At 44.8% G+C, this 16,988-nt stretch overlaps 1 protein-coding gene across 2 annotated transcripts in view; it reads left to right on the top strand.

Annotated features, from left to right (window-relative positions):
• Positions 1-16,988, top strand: part of Grin2a (glutamate receptor, ionotropic, NMDA2A (epsilon 1)) — a 428,183-nt gene that overhangs the window by 230,209 nt on the left and 180,986 nt on the right. For both annotated transcript variants that reach the window (NM_008170.4, XM_006521795.4), the window contains exon 4: positions 3,892-4,484. In NM_008170.4, coding sequence (NP_032196.2) covers positions 3,892-4,484 — 593 coding nt within the window. The remainder of the gene's footprint in view (positions 1-3,891; positions 4,485-16,988) is intronic.

Genomic DNA, 16,988 nt, shown 5'->3' with positions numbered 1-16,988 from the left:
GTAACCCAATCACAAAAGAAGTCACTTGATATCCACTCACTGATAAGTAGATACTAGCTCAGAAACCTAGAACACCCAAGATACAACTTCCAAAACACACAATAATCAAGAAGGAAGACCAACGCATGGATACTTCATTCCTCCCTAGAATACGGAGTAAAATATCCATGGAAGGAGTTGCAGAGACAAAGTTTGGCACTAAGACGAAAGGATGGACCATCCAGAGACTGCCCCACCCGGGGTTCCATCCCATAATCAGCCACCAAGCGCAGACACTATTGCATACGCCAGCAAGATTTTGCTGAAGGGACCCTGATACAGCTGTCTCCTGTGAGGCTTTGCTAGTGCCTGGCAAATACAGAAGTGGATGCTCACAGTCATCTATAGGATGGAACACAGAGCCCCCAATATAGGAGCTAGAGAAAGCACCCAAGAGCTGAAGGGGTCTGCAACCCTATAGGTGGAACAGCAATGTGAACTAATCAGTAACCCCAGAACTCATTTCTCTAGCTGCATATGTAGCAAAAGATGGCCTAGTCGGCCATCATTGGGAAGAGAGGCCCCTTGGTCTAGCAAACTTTACATGCCCCAGTACAGGGGAATGCCAGGGCCAAGAAGTGGGAGTGAGTGGGTAGGGGAGCAGGGCAGGGGGAGGGTATAGGGGACTTTTGGGATAGCATTTGAAATGTAAATGAAGAAAATATCTAATAAAAAATGTGAGGGAAAAAACCCAAAAAACAATGTACTGCACAGAGTTAGTAAGAATCCTTTAGGATTCCAAATTCCAGCCACATCTAGCATATTAATCTCCATTTCTCCATCCATGGTAGCTGTTCCAAAATGTGTGCCTCTGTGGTTGTCTCAAAGAATTGTTTATTTATTTAACAATTTCACATGTGTATGTCATGCATACTTTCTACACACACGTATGTCATGTGTACTGACTACTCTCACCCCATTTTCCTACCCTGTTCTCCACCTTTCTCGCTTCCCACAAACTTCTGTCTCATGTTCATGTCTATTCCTTTTGTTTCGTGATCCACTAAGATGAATGAGGCTCTTCTTTGTGATCGTGGGCTTAGACTCTGGTTGTCTCAGTAGTAAAGTCAGTGATTTTTCCTGTCCCAGTCAAGGAAAGGGAAGAGGCTCATGGGGCCCTATCCTTCACTCTGGAACTGCTGCTATGACCTCCACACATGCACTATGGCCTGCAAACACTTAGCCACTCATCTATTACAAATAAAAAAATAAAAATTAGAAAAAATAAGGTAGTTAGCACTTAAGGAATGGCACCTGAGTTTGTCCTCTGGCCTCCACATTCATGTACATACAAATGCATGCACATATGCAGATGTACACATGCTCATAAATAGGTATACATTTGGGGTTTCCATTGGAGGAGTGAGTTCTTGGAATAGGTAGACATAGGTGGTGGTGTTAAAGGTCTTGCTTTGAACGTGACAAAGCATAGAATCTCAGACACTAACCTATCCCCATTTGAGCATCCTCTGTAACCCAAGGACATTCTTCTAGGGCCACAATTCACACCCATCTACTCATGCATGTCCTTGTCCTCCACTCCCTGGTGTGCCCTGGGCCAAGGCTACTGCCCGCTGTGGGGATAGTGATAAGGACAACAGCTTCTCTGTCCTTGGAGAGCTCACAGTCTTGTTGAGATGTGACTGAAAAAAAAATGATTCATCAATTCAAGAATATTGGATTTCTCCAAATGCTACAGTAGGGAAAAAGATAATTCCCCAAGTCTTTAAATCCATTACCCATTTTAATTGATTTAATTATGTAAAATTCATAGAACTGTAATATTGGAAGGAGCCCAGAAACCATTTATTTATTCCCATTTCTCCTCTTTGCCTTCAGGCCATGCTGCAGTGAAGTAATCCACCAAACCCATGCCTTCCAGAAAGAGTAGTGTTTCCAAGAAACATACAGAACTCATTGGCCACTAAGATCAAGAAAACAAGATGGAAAAAGTTGACATTAGTAGCTACAAAGTATTGCTTTGAAAGATGTGAATGGAATCACTCAAACACACACACACACATGAGTGTGTACATCATGAGTGTACACAAGAGGAGAAAATGAAAATGTGGTTATAGTAAGAGAAGAGCACTTTGGCAAGTCTTTGAGTTCCAGAAGAATCACACATAGTGGTGCCAGCATTGGTCATGCACCACTTTGTGGTGGCACGGTGCATCTTTTGTTGAGTTGGCATTTGTTTTGTGTTCATATGTGGACACATGTGTGCTCAGGCATGCATATGTACACATGCATTTAGAGGTCAGAAAAAAAAACCTTAGCATTCTTCTCCAGGAGCCATTTATCTTAGATTTTGAGAGGCCAACTAGGTTGAATTGGCCAGCTAGTAAGCTCCAGGAATCCTCCTGTCTCCACTTCACCAGCGCTATGATTGCAGCTACATGCCACATGCTAAGCTTTAAAGGAAACAAACAAACAGACAGACAGATAGACAAATAGAGCCATGCATTCCTGTTGTCATGCTTGCAAGGTAGACACTTTACCAGCTGAGCCATCACTTCAGTACCTATGAGTTGTCATCGTGCAGCACAGTAACTATGGATACATATGCATCCACAATGTTCTGATTGTAAATGACGCCAAGAGGGCTGTGGCTAGAGATAGAAGGGAGACTATCATGTGGTGTTCTCTGGACCCACTTAGGCTTGGATATTTGGTGACCATTTTGATCCTCAGTTTCCCTTTGTCTGTAGTACTCAAACATATACCTCATGGCATGCCCACCTCTTTCCCCCTTCCTCACTTCTATTCTACATGCCCACAAGTCTCTCTCAGTCTCCTGTTCCCAGAAACTGTTCTTTTCCAAGTTTTCCTTGCATCTCTGAAAGCAGAGATTCTGCTGGGCCTGTCCCAGGAATTATGGTTTCCCAAGATCTAAAGCACACAGCAATGTGTTCTACAAATGCTTGCCAATTGAACCTGTTGATGGTCACATAGATCACTGTCTGTGTTGTAAGATGGGGCAGCCTAAGCTGAAGGCACAGAAGCACCACTTGCACTAGCTCATATAAACACAGCAACTGCATGGCTTGTTTAGCTGGTGGTCCAAGGAAGATGGCTTCAGGAATGGCTGAGTCCAGGAGCTCCCAACTGTGCTCTCGTGAACCTCCTCATACTTCATGATGCTCTATTGTCTCCGTTGGCTTCATTACCCCAGGACTAGACCAAATTGGTGTTATTGAAAATGGGTGGTCAGAAAGGGCAGGGGAGATAGAATCTAGAGGAGAACGAGACTATATGATGCTTGAATAAAATAAATTATATCCTTCCTTGTGCCGGCCATGGGCTTCTGAGCATGAATCCTTTCAAGCCTTCATTTTCTGTGCCTGCTGTGGAGCCTGGCACGTCAGAAGGGTTTACTTTTTATTATTTGTGTGTATGTATGTGTATGTGCATGCATGAGTTCATGTGTATATATTCATGTGTGTGCCAGTGCACACATTGGCACATATGTATGTGCATATGTGTGTGGAAACTAGAGAAAAGCCTTAGGTATTGTTCCTCCGGAGCGGTCTACCTTACTTTAAAACAGTCTTTTACTAGCTTGTAACTTGCCATGTAGGCTTGGATGGTTGGCCAGCGAGCTTCAGGGATCCACCTGTCTCTCTTTTTAAATGTGACTTCTGGGAATCAAGCACAAATACTTGTGACTGCATGACATGCCCTTTGCCAGGTGAGCCATTCCCCGAGTCCAGTTCTTCAGAAGTATTTCTGAATGAGCTGATGTTTTTCTCTGCTTTCCAGAAAGGGCAGCTCTAAGTCAATAAAGACAGATCACTGCGTAGCCACTGCCTCTGGCCTCACGCTCTGCGTCTCTGTCTTCTTTCTTGGCAGGATCCGACATCCACGTTCTTCCAGTTTGGAGCTTCCATCCAGCAGCAAGCCACGGTCATGCTGAAGATCATGCAGGACTATGACTGGCATGTCTTCTCCTTGGTCACCACCATCTTCCCTGGCTACAGAGACTTCATCAGCTTCATCAAGACAACAGTGGACAACAGCTTTGTGGGCTGGGATATGCAGAACGTGATCACACTGGACACCTCTTTTGAGGACGCCAAGACACAGGTCCAGCTGAAGAAGATCCACTCCTCTGTCATCCTGCTCTACTGCTCCAAGGATGAGGCTGTCCTCATCCTGAGCGAGGCTCGCTCTCTTGGCCTCACCGGCTACGATTTCTTCTGGATTGTCCCCAGTTTGGTCTCCGGGAACACAGAGCTCATCCCCAAAGAGTTTCCATCGGGTCTCATTTCAGTCTCTTACGACGACTGGGACTACAGTCTGGAGGCAAGAGTGAGAGACGGTCTTGGGATCTTAACCACTGCCGCATCTTCCATGTTGGAGAAATTCTCCTACATTCCCGAGGCCAAGGCCAGCTGCTACGGGCAGACAGAGAAGCCGGAGACCCCGCTACACACTCTGCACCAGTAAGAGAGAGTTCTTTGATTGTTTCCCAAAGATGGGTCAGAGTTTTGTTGCTATGAGTGTTTGGGTTCACAGTCATTTGTGAAAGTGTAGACATCACATACAGAATGCATGGATTTACTTGGAGGGAGTTTCGTTTTGATTTTATGCTCATTTCTCTTTTCTTCTCTTCCCATTTCACTTTAAAAATAATGAGTAATATAATGCTGATTTTGAGTCAGAGTTTCATCATAGAGCCATAACTATTTTGGAATGTGTTATGTAGCTCAGGCTGGCCCTTCATCTCACAACCCAGGCTCCTGACTGTTCAAGTTACAAGCAATGCTATAATGCCTGGCTAATACTAAGAGATCTCAGCTGCTCTCTTCAACTTGCTTTTATTTTCTTTACTCAATAACACACCTTGTAGAACATCCACTTAAGAGTTTTCTTTTGTCTCTCTATCTTCCTCCCTGTCTCATATCAATTATCTATCTATCTATCTATCTATCTATCTATCTATCTATCTATCTATCTATCTATCTATCTATCAATCATCTATTTATATGTCAGGTAAATCTTTGCAATATCCATACCACACTCTTCCATATTCATCATTTGTTTATTTATTCTTCACATTCAAGAGAAATCTTTATTTTTTTCAGATTTTTTCCCATTAGAAGCTCAGTCACAGTGTTAAACCTGCCTCTTTTTGCTGTATGTAATTATGTGTCTATGCTGGTTCTAAGAGGTGGGATTTGGGGGCCAGATATGTGCCTAAGTATCCATTGCCAAACTCTTCTGCAAAGCAATGGCACCAGTTTATGTTCACGCCAACAGCTGTGGAACCATCCAACCACCCACATCCTCAGCAGCACCGCCTTATTTGGGAGAATTGTCCACACTGATGCTTCTGGTTCCTGACTGAGAATTTCTTTTCTTCTTATATTCCAAGTGTTTTTGTAGGTCATTGAAGAGCTTGGCAATCATCAGTCTTAAAGCCACATTCCATTCTGCTGCATGATGGTAGCATAATTTATTTAACTGTCCAATCATGGTGGATATTTAAGTTAGATTTTATGTATCTTGGAAGCGTCGTTATTCTTTGTGGTCTATCATTATGGCTCAGCTGCTAAGATTTAGAATTATTATTCAGACACCCATTCTTTCTGTTTTTGCCTAATGTTTGATGATGTAATCTGTGCTTCAGTTCGCACACAATGAACAGCATAGCTCTGTGATTAAAGGCTGGGCTGAGGAGGGAGTGGTACTGACCATGTTCAAATCCCATCTCTTTCACATTCTACAGAGCAGTGGACAATCACCTTCTCTTTCTGGGTCTCAAGTGCTTGTTATAAAGTGATAATTAATAACAGCTCCAATGTTAGCATGCATTGAGCTGTCTGGAAAGGCTGGCTCTAACACAGGCTCTAGGAATTTCCATTTTATTAGTACACCTTCAGTGACCTTGTAGAACTTGTATTCTAACAAGTTCCTGGATGCTGCTGCTAGTTCTGGGCTGGGAGCAGTTTTATGAGAACCAGAGTTCTTAGCAGTTGTCCTGAGTATGTAAGGAGCGAATATGATGTGTAAAAAGTGATGCTTTTTATGTGCTCACACCTGCTGACCATTCAATAAGCATTGGAGTTATTAATGAAGTATGGCCCTATTGAAGATTGATTGCAGTTAGCAGAGCATGTTGGTTGCCTGCAGAGTATAGCCATTCTAAAACATCTCTGGAAGACTGTGAGTTTGAATCTGTTCCCTTTCAGAGTTTACCTCTGAAACAGAAGTGTACTTGTGTGTGTGTGTGTGTGTGTGTGTGTGTGTGTGCATACATATAGGGACTCAGAGCACCTGTTAGCTGTCAATCACCCTCTTCTGCCTTGTTGGAGACAGTGTCATCATTATTGTCTCACTGCTGCGCCAGGCTAAAACCCTTTTGCACAGTCCTGAACCCTTTTGCACAGTCCTGTCTCCACCCTCGCTTTTTCCAGTCACTGGGATTGAGATCTTTACACTGTATCCTGCTTTTATGTGGCTTCTGGGAAACTGAACATAAGTGCTCCAATTGTGAGACCAGTGTCTTTATCCTCTGAGACCTTTTCCCAGTCCAGGGTGTACTTCTTCACAGCTAACACACATCCAAGGAAAATGGCCTGCTGAATTCAGACATCGAGCTCTTTTAACAATGCCCCCAATCCTGTTTTTACATATCCACTTTTAGCATCCTAAATAATTGTTCAAATATCAGGAAAGAATTGGGATAATTCAGTGTGAAGCACAGAAGCTTCTTAGGTCATCAGGCTCAACGCCAGCCCTGAGACAGGGCGGGGCTAATGAATTCTTACTGGCTTTAATAAGCTGTGCCCTGCAGCTGGCAGATTTGAAAATCTATTATTTTGTGGGAACCATAACTCAATTGTGAGGCAATTGAAATGTAATATATATAAGAAAAGGAATTTTGGAAGGATAATTGCCAAGACATTCAGATCCTTCCCTGGGACCACCCTGGACTCCATTCTTTAAGGAGAGAACAAAGCAACCCCCAGGCTGTGAGGTGCCACTGTGCCGGCTCCTCGGGCTTTACCTTAGAATGCATCAGCCTTTAGAATGTCATTTCTGCCCCAGAGAAACAACACACCAAGCAGACTAGTTCGTTGTCCCGGGCTCCCGGGCATGAAATGTCTTCCCATTCACTTACGGGTGGTGGTGCACACCCAGACGGCGAGGCTGGGTGGAGCCTCACAGTGACCCATCCTTCTCTCCTGGCCACACTCCTCTTCCCTCACATGCACCCCAGCAAGGAAAGAGCGGTGCCTCTCTGAGATGCCCTTGGCTGAGAGTCGGAGACACCCCAAGACAGTAACTCAGAATTGAGGAACTGCATCCTCTGGGTCTCAGCCATCTTGCCCCATACCTAGCAGATCTGTGTGGGCTCCTGGAATATGCAGTAGAGTTAAGTGTGACTCCTGTCCCCAAGGACCATATAGTCTGTCGAAAAGTGGGAGAATTGGCCACAAAGCAAACTCTGGGTCCAAGAACGCACTTTTTACATCTGTTTATTTACTCTCTCTCTCTCTCTCTCTCTCTCTCTCTCTCTCTCTCTCTCTCTCTCTGTGTGTGTGTGTGTGTGTGTGTGTGTGTGTGATTGTGTACACATATTCAGGTCAGCTTTCTTGGAGCTTATTCTTTCCTTTTTTGCATGCCAGGAGTTGAATCCGGGTCTTCAGGCCTGGCAGCATGTGCCTTTTCACACTGAGCCTTCATGCTAGCTCAAGAATTCTTCCTTTTTCAAATAATGAAAAAGACAGTGAATAGTACAGAATATGATAATATGTTCAACCCATTACTCACAACATAGAACAGGGACAGTGTGTCACATTTCTTTGAACATTTAAAAACAAACAGTGCATTAGTGATAGTGTAGAAGCCCCGGTCTCAACCCTCTTCAATCTTGCAGAGAAAAGGAAAGTTCTACAGTGAATTTAGTACATATGTGATCTGGGTGTGTGCTGATGTATTTTCACTAAAGATGCCTGTACAGCCACATGCCTAGTCCAGTTTTATTTCAAGGCATCCTAGTGACACCTAATGCATTCCAGACTGCTTGGCTTTAACCTTGCATTTTCAAGAATGCTGGGAAGATAATGGAATTCCAGTGTATTCATCTCAGCTGCCATTTTGCATTCTGCTAAGCCCACGCTTCATCTTTTATCTAGTCATCCCCAGTTGATGGGTATTTAGACTATTGATAAGGACAGGATCTGGCATCCAGTCAGTGGGCAGATAAGGCTGAACCCAGTATATGAGTCTGCTCAGTGGGACTCGAGACTCTGAAGTTGGTGGCCCCTTGCTTCAATTTACTTTTCCAATACATTTAAAGCTGAATGAAGTCTTAATTGGCAAAGCATCATGAGGACAGATAGCTTTCCTTAGTTTTACAGACAGTTGCAGCTGAATTCACACCTGGATCTCAGGAAGGCTCATCATGAACTGCTTTGGCTAACTGAGACCCCCTTGGTGCTATCCCAGCCCTGACTCTGCAGTCTACAAGGTTATTGCCTAGAATCTTAGAGTTCCTGCAGTTAGGGTATTGGAACAATGCACTGTAGTCCATGGTGTGGAGGGGGCAGCTTGCAGGGTATAGAGTATTCTGGAACTTACCCTAGACCCGTTTCTGTCTTTGTCATTTCAGACGGTGGGGTGTAGAGAATGGGGGAATTTTTGTTCATGTTTTAATATTCCTAGTTTTATAGAAGACACTTTGAAAAGAACAGTCAGCATTTTCCAAAGTTCAAAAATAGCTGAGCCATGTTATGCAACCTCTTCCTCCCTACTGCAAAGTTATTAAACATCTGTTCCTTAGCAAGCACGGAGCGCAGCACACGGAACTCCCAGGATTGTAAAGGCTGGCCATGACCTGTTTTGCTGGTATGGATCTCAGGCTGTGCCAAAGCCCTGTCCCATTCAAGAGCAGCCAGGGAGGCCACACAGTTAGGAGTGTGTTCCCTGGACTCAGGCTGCTGTGGTTCGAGTCCCCAGTGCGAGCAACTCCAGACCGATGGCTTTGGGAGAGCCTCTCAACTCTTCCACATCTTCTGTCTTAGATGTCATATGGAGAGAAGGAAGACGTGTGCCTGTTTGGCTAGTGCCTGGCATATGGACATGCAGGTTATAAATGGATGCTGTTATAAGTTGAGCAGCCCTAGCCCGAAAACACAAAATCTCAAACGCTCTGAATTCAAAACTTTGAGGGCAGATAGGATGCCACAAGTGGAACATTCCATGCCGACTCTCTTGGGAACACTAAAAGTATACAATTGTTTTCAGGCTTTGTGTTTAAGGAACATAAAGGAGGCTGGGGCTGTAGCTCAGTTGCTGAGGTACTTCTTTAGCATGTAGGCAATCCTGGGCTTCAATCTCCAGTGTAGCATGCACTATGTTTGCTGGTGGAGAACATCTCTAACTGCAGAATTTGGGAAGTAGAGGCAAGGGAGTCAGGAGTTCAAGGTCATCTTTGAGAGTGGGGGGGGAGAGAGAGAGAGAGGGAGAGAGAGAGAGAGAGAGAGAGAGAGAGAGAGAGAGAGAGAGAGAGAGAGAGAGAACAAATGTTGCCAAATTTGAAGAACTCTGAAAACCGCAATCCTTGCAGCCTCAGGCAATTCTGACCAGAGATTCTTTGCCTGTACACCTGAAGGAATAAGGTTTCTCGTGAAGCAGGTGACTCTGCTCACCACAGCCCGCAAAACTGTTTGCCCACACTGCAAGAAGCAGTGTGAGCCTTTGGTGCGCTAGCTCTAGTTCTCTGTAGGTGGAGGAAGCCAGAGACCACTGCAGGCCTCGGGGAACCAGGGAGGATTGCTTTGACCTTTGTCTTCTGTTAGGTCCTGGGAAGCGGTGCAGGGCGTAGTTAAGTCCAGCTGGCTAGAGCGGAGGCACGGGAGGAAAAAGCATGCATACTGAGCACAGCTTTTCATGAAGACAGCAGAATCCAGCCATGTGGCATTTTTCAGGCTACTTTTTGATAGTTTTAAAATTCATTCTGTTGGCAATCAAAGCTCTGCCCTTTAACCCCTGTGTCGTTCCCCAGATGAAGTCCCTGCCCCAGTTTGGACTGTAGTTCTGTGGTTTTATGGGATGGAGAGAGTTGTATTTCTGCTGTGAGTGTACACATATGTGTTGATTTGGTGAATGTCCATGTATGTGTGGCCACTCTATCAAATTGGTATGGGGACACCTTTTAGACTTAGGGAAACAGAAGACTTTAAAAGGAGATTGAGTGCTTTTCTGGCAAAATCTTGTCATGGTGGGAAAGACCCTGTGATTGCACTATGTGTGGAGCAGGCTGGACTTTGAATGTATTACAAACCCACCAAACGTAACATACCTACCACTCTGAATGCCAGCTTTCTTCTGAGGTTAGACAGCTCTGCCCCACTTTATCGCCTCTCTTTCTCGTGCCTACACACACACATTCTCTCTCTCTCTCTCTCTCTCTCTCTCTCTCTCTCTCTCTCTCCTGTGTGTGTGTGTGCTTGTGTGTATGTGTGTGCATATTATCTTTTTATCTTAGCATAATTAAATGGACCTTTACATGCAGACCGATTAGTGTGGTTCCTGATCAGTACCTGACGTCCACGAATATTCATCAAGCGATCACAGCTTTCTACAGTCATTCCTGTAATTTATACTGGTCATGCGGCAAGCTATGCACAAAGCAGGGGAGAGAGATGCCAGACCTGCCTGTCCTGGTGCCTTAAAATCTTATTATAAATATAAATGGGGTGTGTTTTTTATCTAGAAATCTGAAAGCAACTTTGTTAAAAGTGAGTTCTTGCCCCATGTTGGTTGGCCACTTTGTTGTAGTTGATATTTAATCTCAACTGGGATGGGGGCTTCTACTCAGCTTTTGGTCATTCAGTTTCCAGATAAAAGACACACAACCTTATATTTATAATAAGTCTTTAAAGCATTAGAGCTGGGCAGATATCCACCCTCTGTGCTATTAGAATCTATTTCCCCATCAGTATGATTTCCCATGTCCCATAGGCTGCTCTTACTCCCCAGTCAACCCACATGGCCAGTTCTCATGATCCCTTATCCCATGGTGTCTTTCCACCTGGTCCTTTCTCAGACCCCAAGCCAAGGAGCCCCGACCTCACCTACATGTCTTCTGCCTAGCTGTTGTCTGTAGGCATCTTTATTCACCAATCAGAGATAACCGTGAGAGTGGGGACAAGGTTACACAGCATACTTATGTGCACACAGATTCTCTCATCCCGGGGGCAACCAGGCCTGGGGGCTGGTGTTTAGCATTACAACACATAACAACAGACCAAACTTCAACACAGCTGCATGTCCCAGTTTCACTTTTTTAGGACTTATTTTATCTTTTCATCTTGTGCCTGTGTTTGTGTGAGAGTATGTGCACATGAGTACAGACAGGTACCAGTGGAGGCCAGAAGAGGGTGTCGCATCCCCTGGATCTAGATTCATAAGTTGTTATGAGCTGTGTGATCTGGGTGCTGGGAACTGAATGTGAATCCCGTGCAAGACCATGAACCACCTTTAACTACGGATGGGTCCAGCCTCAGGCTTTATTTGATAATGACTGCCTTACACCCTTTGTTGTGTGGCTGCTGTTTTAGTTGCTGCAGTGGAATGTGAAGAATTCACTGCATTGGAAACACTTGGGTACATCTCCAGCACAAAGGAAGGGGAGAAACACCCTCTACTGCTTTTATGGATTCGTATCTGAAAGAACCTTATCTGAGCGTCTCTTCTATCAACTACCTGACCCTGGAAATCAGGCTTCTGCTCAAAGCAAGAGCACTGTAAGTTCCCCTAACAGGAAAGGGGAAAGAGTCAGAGTGGTCCTGAGTTCAACCCCTGTCCAGGTAACACTAACACTCCCCCTTGATGCAGTCCAAGGAAGTGGAACAAAAAAAGGTTCCAGGTTTAATGGCCCACTGAAAGACTGCACTAAACCTGCTTGGCGTGTTTTTATTTGATAATCAGAGTTCTCACTGTTGGTTTCTTTTAAAATGCCAATAAAAGATCCTGCTTGGTTGATTCTCCAAGCTTGATGGCACTCAAGCTTCCCTGGGTGAATGTGATAACTCTTTGCAAATATTTATCAGTGGGATCAGCATTTGCTGCACAAACATTTCTGGCAATGCGCTAGCTACCCCAGAGAACACAGTATCCTGTGGGCCTCTGCTGTTTCTGTTGATGGGGACCCTTAATTCAGGGACAGGAAGTGTGACCCAGAGTAAGTCAGCAAAGAAGAGGTGTAATGAGAGAACACAGGGGCAGATGCCAAACTGAGACAAGGTATTCTGCAGCAGGCTCTGACTGTAGAATGTAGATCTCTAAACAGTGCCCTGCCTCTGCTGGGCAAGTGACTTAACTTGTCCGTCTCCTTATTTGCAAACGTGAGACCAACCGAAGCATCTGTGGGGAAGGTGGTGCCGATGACACATGTGTGAACACCCAGGGTACAGTTGGTACTTTGCAGGGTACACTTCTTGATGTTGCCTCCCTCCTGTGTCTTGCTGGACCCAGGACGGGTGGGTTGAGTGCTCTGGGTATCGAGTCCCGTAGCTTAGTCAGCAGCGTCCTTCCTGGAACCCAGCCTTCTCTCTTCTGGCTGGAAGTCAAAAGCACCGTATGCCAACCCCGCAATGGCAGTCAATCATTTCCAATTGGCATCCAGTGAATAGCTCGACAAATGGTGGAAACTTGATTTTGGCAACTCAGAAGAAGCAGCAGTTGGCTGCGACTTTACCTTGGTTAGGTGGCTTGGGTTATTGGTGGGGGAGGGTCACACAAGAGTACAAATACTCTTCAGATTTGCCTAAGGCCAGATGTAAGTCTTGGAACCAGCACACACCTAGCAAAGGAGACATATGGATTCCTTTCCTTCAGGGTGGAGTACTGGAGATACGGTCATTCTGAAACCTGGTCACTTAGTAATATATAGTGATGCTTGCTGTGGCCCAGCTCAGTGAGGAGATAAAGTAAATACAAGTACTACCTTCATTACTTGGGGGCCGGCTGGCAGAGTGCATATTGGGAGTGGGAGGTCTCAGTGTATAAACACGGAGACCAGCCAGGAGGCAATGGCAGGGATGGCAACTTAGAGGAGTTCCAGCCAAGCTTCTAAAAGGAAGTGATTCGCTTAGCGCTCACTGGGTACCAAGGTAACCAGCACTGATGGACGAGTATGACATAATGAAGAGAAAAGTATTTCAGACTTCGCAGCTGGGTGGATGGCTACGTCTTTTACTAAACACAAGAAGCTGACAAAGAAACATTGTGGGGTGGGTAAGAAGCAGAGATATGTACATTTCAGACATGTTGAATTGAATATGCTTTTGAAGGATTCAAGTGGAAATCTCAAGTAGGCAACTTAAGAGGAGAGACTGTATTCACATCAAAAATATACAATTCTTGGGCTTTGAGATTATCAATGGCTTTTGCAGTCCCCAAATTGAGTGAAGTTTCTGTTCTGCTTTGAGTGCAAAATGTCCCCTATAAGCTTGTATACAATGGGTCTCCAGCTGCTGGGGACCCACACTGTTTGGGAGGGTTGTGGAACCTTCCGGAGGAGGAGCCTTATTAAGATTTAATAGCCTGGCCTTATTTTCTGTCTCCTCACTGTGATCTGTGTGACCAGATGTCCAAGTTTCTTCCCTGCCATAATGGATAGTGTCCTTAAACTGAAAGCCAAAACAATCTTTTGCAACTGTAAGTGGCTACTTAGTAGGTATTTGTGAATAGCAATAAGAAAGATAACTAATACAATCACTTATGGGAAAATGAAAAATCCAAAGAGGATGTCCGCTCATATTAACATGTGCCTTCATATTCATTCCTGGGAAGGAGAGAAATGTTGCGTTGTGGCTTGCAGCTGCCCCTCCTCACAGGAGATTCTGGCCCCGTGTTTGATGCTGTGGAGGAGCCTGGTGGGTATCTTGTAGCATCAAGTACCTGCTCCACATAGAGGCAGGTACTGGGACTCTTTCAAAGATGTCATGACTGTGGCCACTGGTGACATATCTTGGCTCACTGCAACCTTGCAGAGTCACAGCAGGAGCTTCGATCAATACTAGGAGAAAATAAAAAGTCCCGTGCGGCGAACTATCAGACCGCTCATCTCAGCCCTTTGAGTCATAGGCAGCCAACCCCGTATCTTACCGACAGAGCCTGAGCTAGGTATACGGAGCCTGAGCTAGGATGCAGGTGGCAAGCCACATGCTTGATCTGGATTGATGAGGACGTGAGAGGCTGCGGAACTGGAGGGGATGAGGGGGATGAGGTTCAGGAGAGGAAAACAATCTCTAGCTTTGCTTCCATGTGGAAGTAGTTTGGAAAGTAACTGACACGCTGTGAAGTGGTCACATGAAAAATCCTTTCTACGGAAAAATATGGGCAAAGAGGCAGTGTGCACGGTGCCCTTGGATGGGTATCCTGGACCTGTCCTGGTCTCTGCACCTCCTCCTATTCATGGTGGAGACCCTCCCTGTCCCAGCCGGGTGGGGGAGCTAGAGAGCCAGGCTGGGTCTCCTCACCTATTCTTTGCCTTTGCCCTGGCTTCTCGCTCCCTCTTCTTGTATCACTTGGATGGTGCCTTCTGCAGGTGCCTCGGAGCCCTTGTCCAGTTCCTGGTGACACAAAGTCTGGCGTGGATCCCAGAAATGGAAGACTCGCTGTCAGGCCCAATGACACCTGCTGTGTTGTGCGTGGGCAGAGGAGACCAGCCACATTTCTACCCAGGCTTGAAGTTTGGTGAATGAGCTGACAGCTCTGCTGAGGTCTGGTGTGTTGTCCAAGTCACCTCGGTTTCCCGAGATTCACCTCATTTCATGACATCATGGCCAGCCACGGGAATAATCCATATAGTTTCCCAAAGGATAGTAAACAGCTCTTGAAGAAATATGCTCATTTTCTATATACTTTTAGCACTAGTAATACAAAAGAACCTCTAAAAATGTAATTAATACATCCTTACACTTGGAAGGAAATGGGGAGACTTCACTGCATATGTTCCATTAAGTAAGAATATGGATCTTAAAATATGATGTAATAGGAGTGTGACGGTGTCCTAACCATACAACCAGCATGCACTGACAGCTCCCTATGTGCCGGTAAGCTCTAGCGCATTACCTTTAATTTTCAGATGTGAGTCAAAATGTTTACTTCTTCCGGCAACAATAATTTTAATTCAATCCATATAAGGAAGTTTTTTCACATAATAAAATCCCAAACATGTGTGGACTTCAGGCACAGTGTGATCAAGGTTCAGGATCATTGTCTTATGACACTCTTTTGTGAGAACCTCCTTTCTTCTGTAGTTGGGTTTTATTATTATTATCATCATCATCATCATTATTATTATTGCTTTTTAGTTTTTTTGTGAACAACATCTGAGATAAGTTTTGTTCACATTTATCTGGTGGTTTGATCCTGGTTTCCTCACTCAGCCACTGAGAAGACTGACAGGAGTCAGTGAAATTGAATCAGAGCATCCTTTGTTGCGGGGACAGGGCTGGACATCCCGCAAAGCCAATATGCTTTATGTAAGGCATGACATCTTAAAATATATATTTCTGTTAAGGATGAGAGATACCTTTGGACAGAATACCTCTCTAGCATCATCATCATCATCATCATCATCATCATCATCATCATATTTCAGATGATGAAACAGGACCAGAGATGTTATGTAACTTCACAAAAGACACACAGCTTTTGGTACTTGAATCCAAATCTAGGTTTTTGTTGTTTGTTTGTTATCATTTTACATCTCACTATATGTTTTCTATGGCTGCAACTTTCCCTGTGTCCTGTTTTTCTCACTTCCCCTTTGTGTGCATTCTTAAGTAAGACCCTGTGATTAAGAGTGCTGGAGAGGGAAAGATGACTCCGCAGTTTAGAGCACTTGTTGCTCTTGGAACCGACCCAGGTTTGATTCCCAGCACCCACATGGCCGTTCACAACCACACCTAGCTCCAGTTCCAGGGGATCCAATGGTTTTTTCTGTCCTCCAAGGGCATCAGACATGCAAATAGTATACAAACATTCATGAAAGCAAAACACACATATACATAAAAAAGACTTTTAGTGTTTTACAAACACTGTGTGACTTACCTTGAGATGTACAAAGGGCTGGGGCCAGTGATCTGATGTTCCTGTTTGGTGATGCTCAATAGAAGTTTGGAAAGGCTGACATTATTAGCCAGGAAGGACCTCCCCAGGGAACCTCAGCTTCCTCATTCATATTAGCTTTGGCTTTTCAAAGCATTTTATTTGAAGAAAAATGTGCTAGGAAGATGGCTCAGTATGTGACATGCTTGTTTCAGAAGCATGAGGGTCTGAGTTTGCACAGTAGAGCCCACCGTTTTAAAGAAGCCAGGCATGGTGGTGTGTACTTGTAACCCCAGTGCTGGAGAGGCAGAGAGCAAGTCCCTGCTCAGCCAGGTGGCTAGGTCAGGTGGGCTCCAGGGCAATGGAAACTCAGTCTCAAAAAAAAAAAAAAAAGATGCAAAGTCGATACTGACAGAGGAATGACCATCAAGGTTGTCCCTTAGCTTCCACGTGCTTGTGCACATGTGTATCTGAACACACATGCACACACACACACACACACACACACACACACACACACACAAACACATCCTATTACTTTACCATTGTTTAAGTATTGATGATCATTACCCAAGGCCCTTATACAAATACAGAATGACCCTATCCCTGGCAGATTCCCAGGAGCAATGACCGGAAGTTTTCTGTTGTTTGAATTTGCATGTGTGCATGTGTGTGGTGTCTAAGTGTGTAGGTGTTTGTGCTCACATATGTGTAGGAGGCTGTGCATGTGGAGGCCTTCGATTGATGCTGGTGTCTCACTCATCACACTCAGTGTTGTATATCAAGGCAGGGTCTCCTGCTGAACCTCAGACTCGTGGTTTCAGCCACTCTGGCTCTCTCTCTCTCATGCTCTGTAGATTCATCTTCTCCACATA

Source organism: Mus musculus, chromosome 16 (genome assembly GCF_000001635.26).
Source record: "Mus musculus strain C57BL/6J chromosome 16, GRCm38.p6 C57BL/6J".
NCBI classification, from domain to species: domain Eukaryota; kingdom Metazoa; phylum Chordata; class Mammalia; order Rodentia; family Muridae; genus Mus; species Mus musculus.
This window is presented reverse-complemented; position numbering and strand designations above follow the sequence as displayed.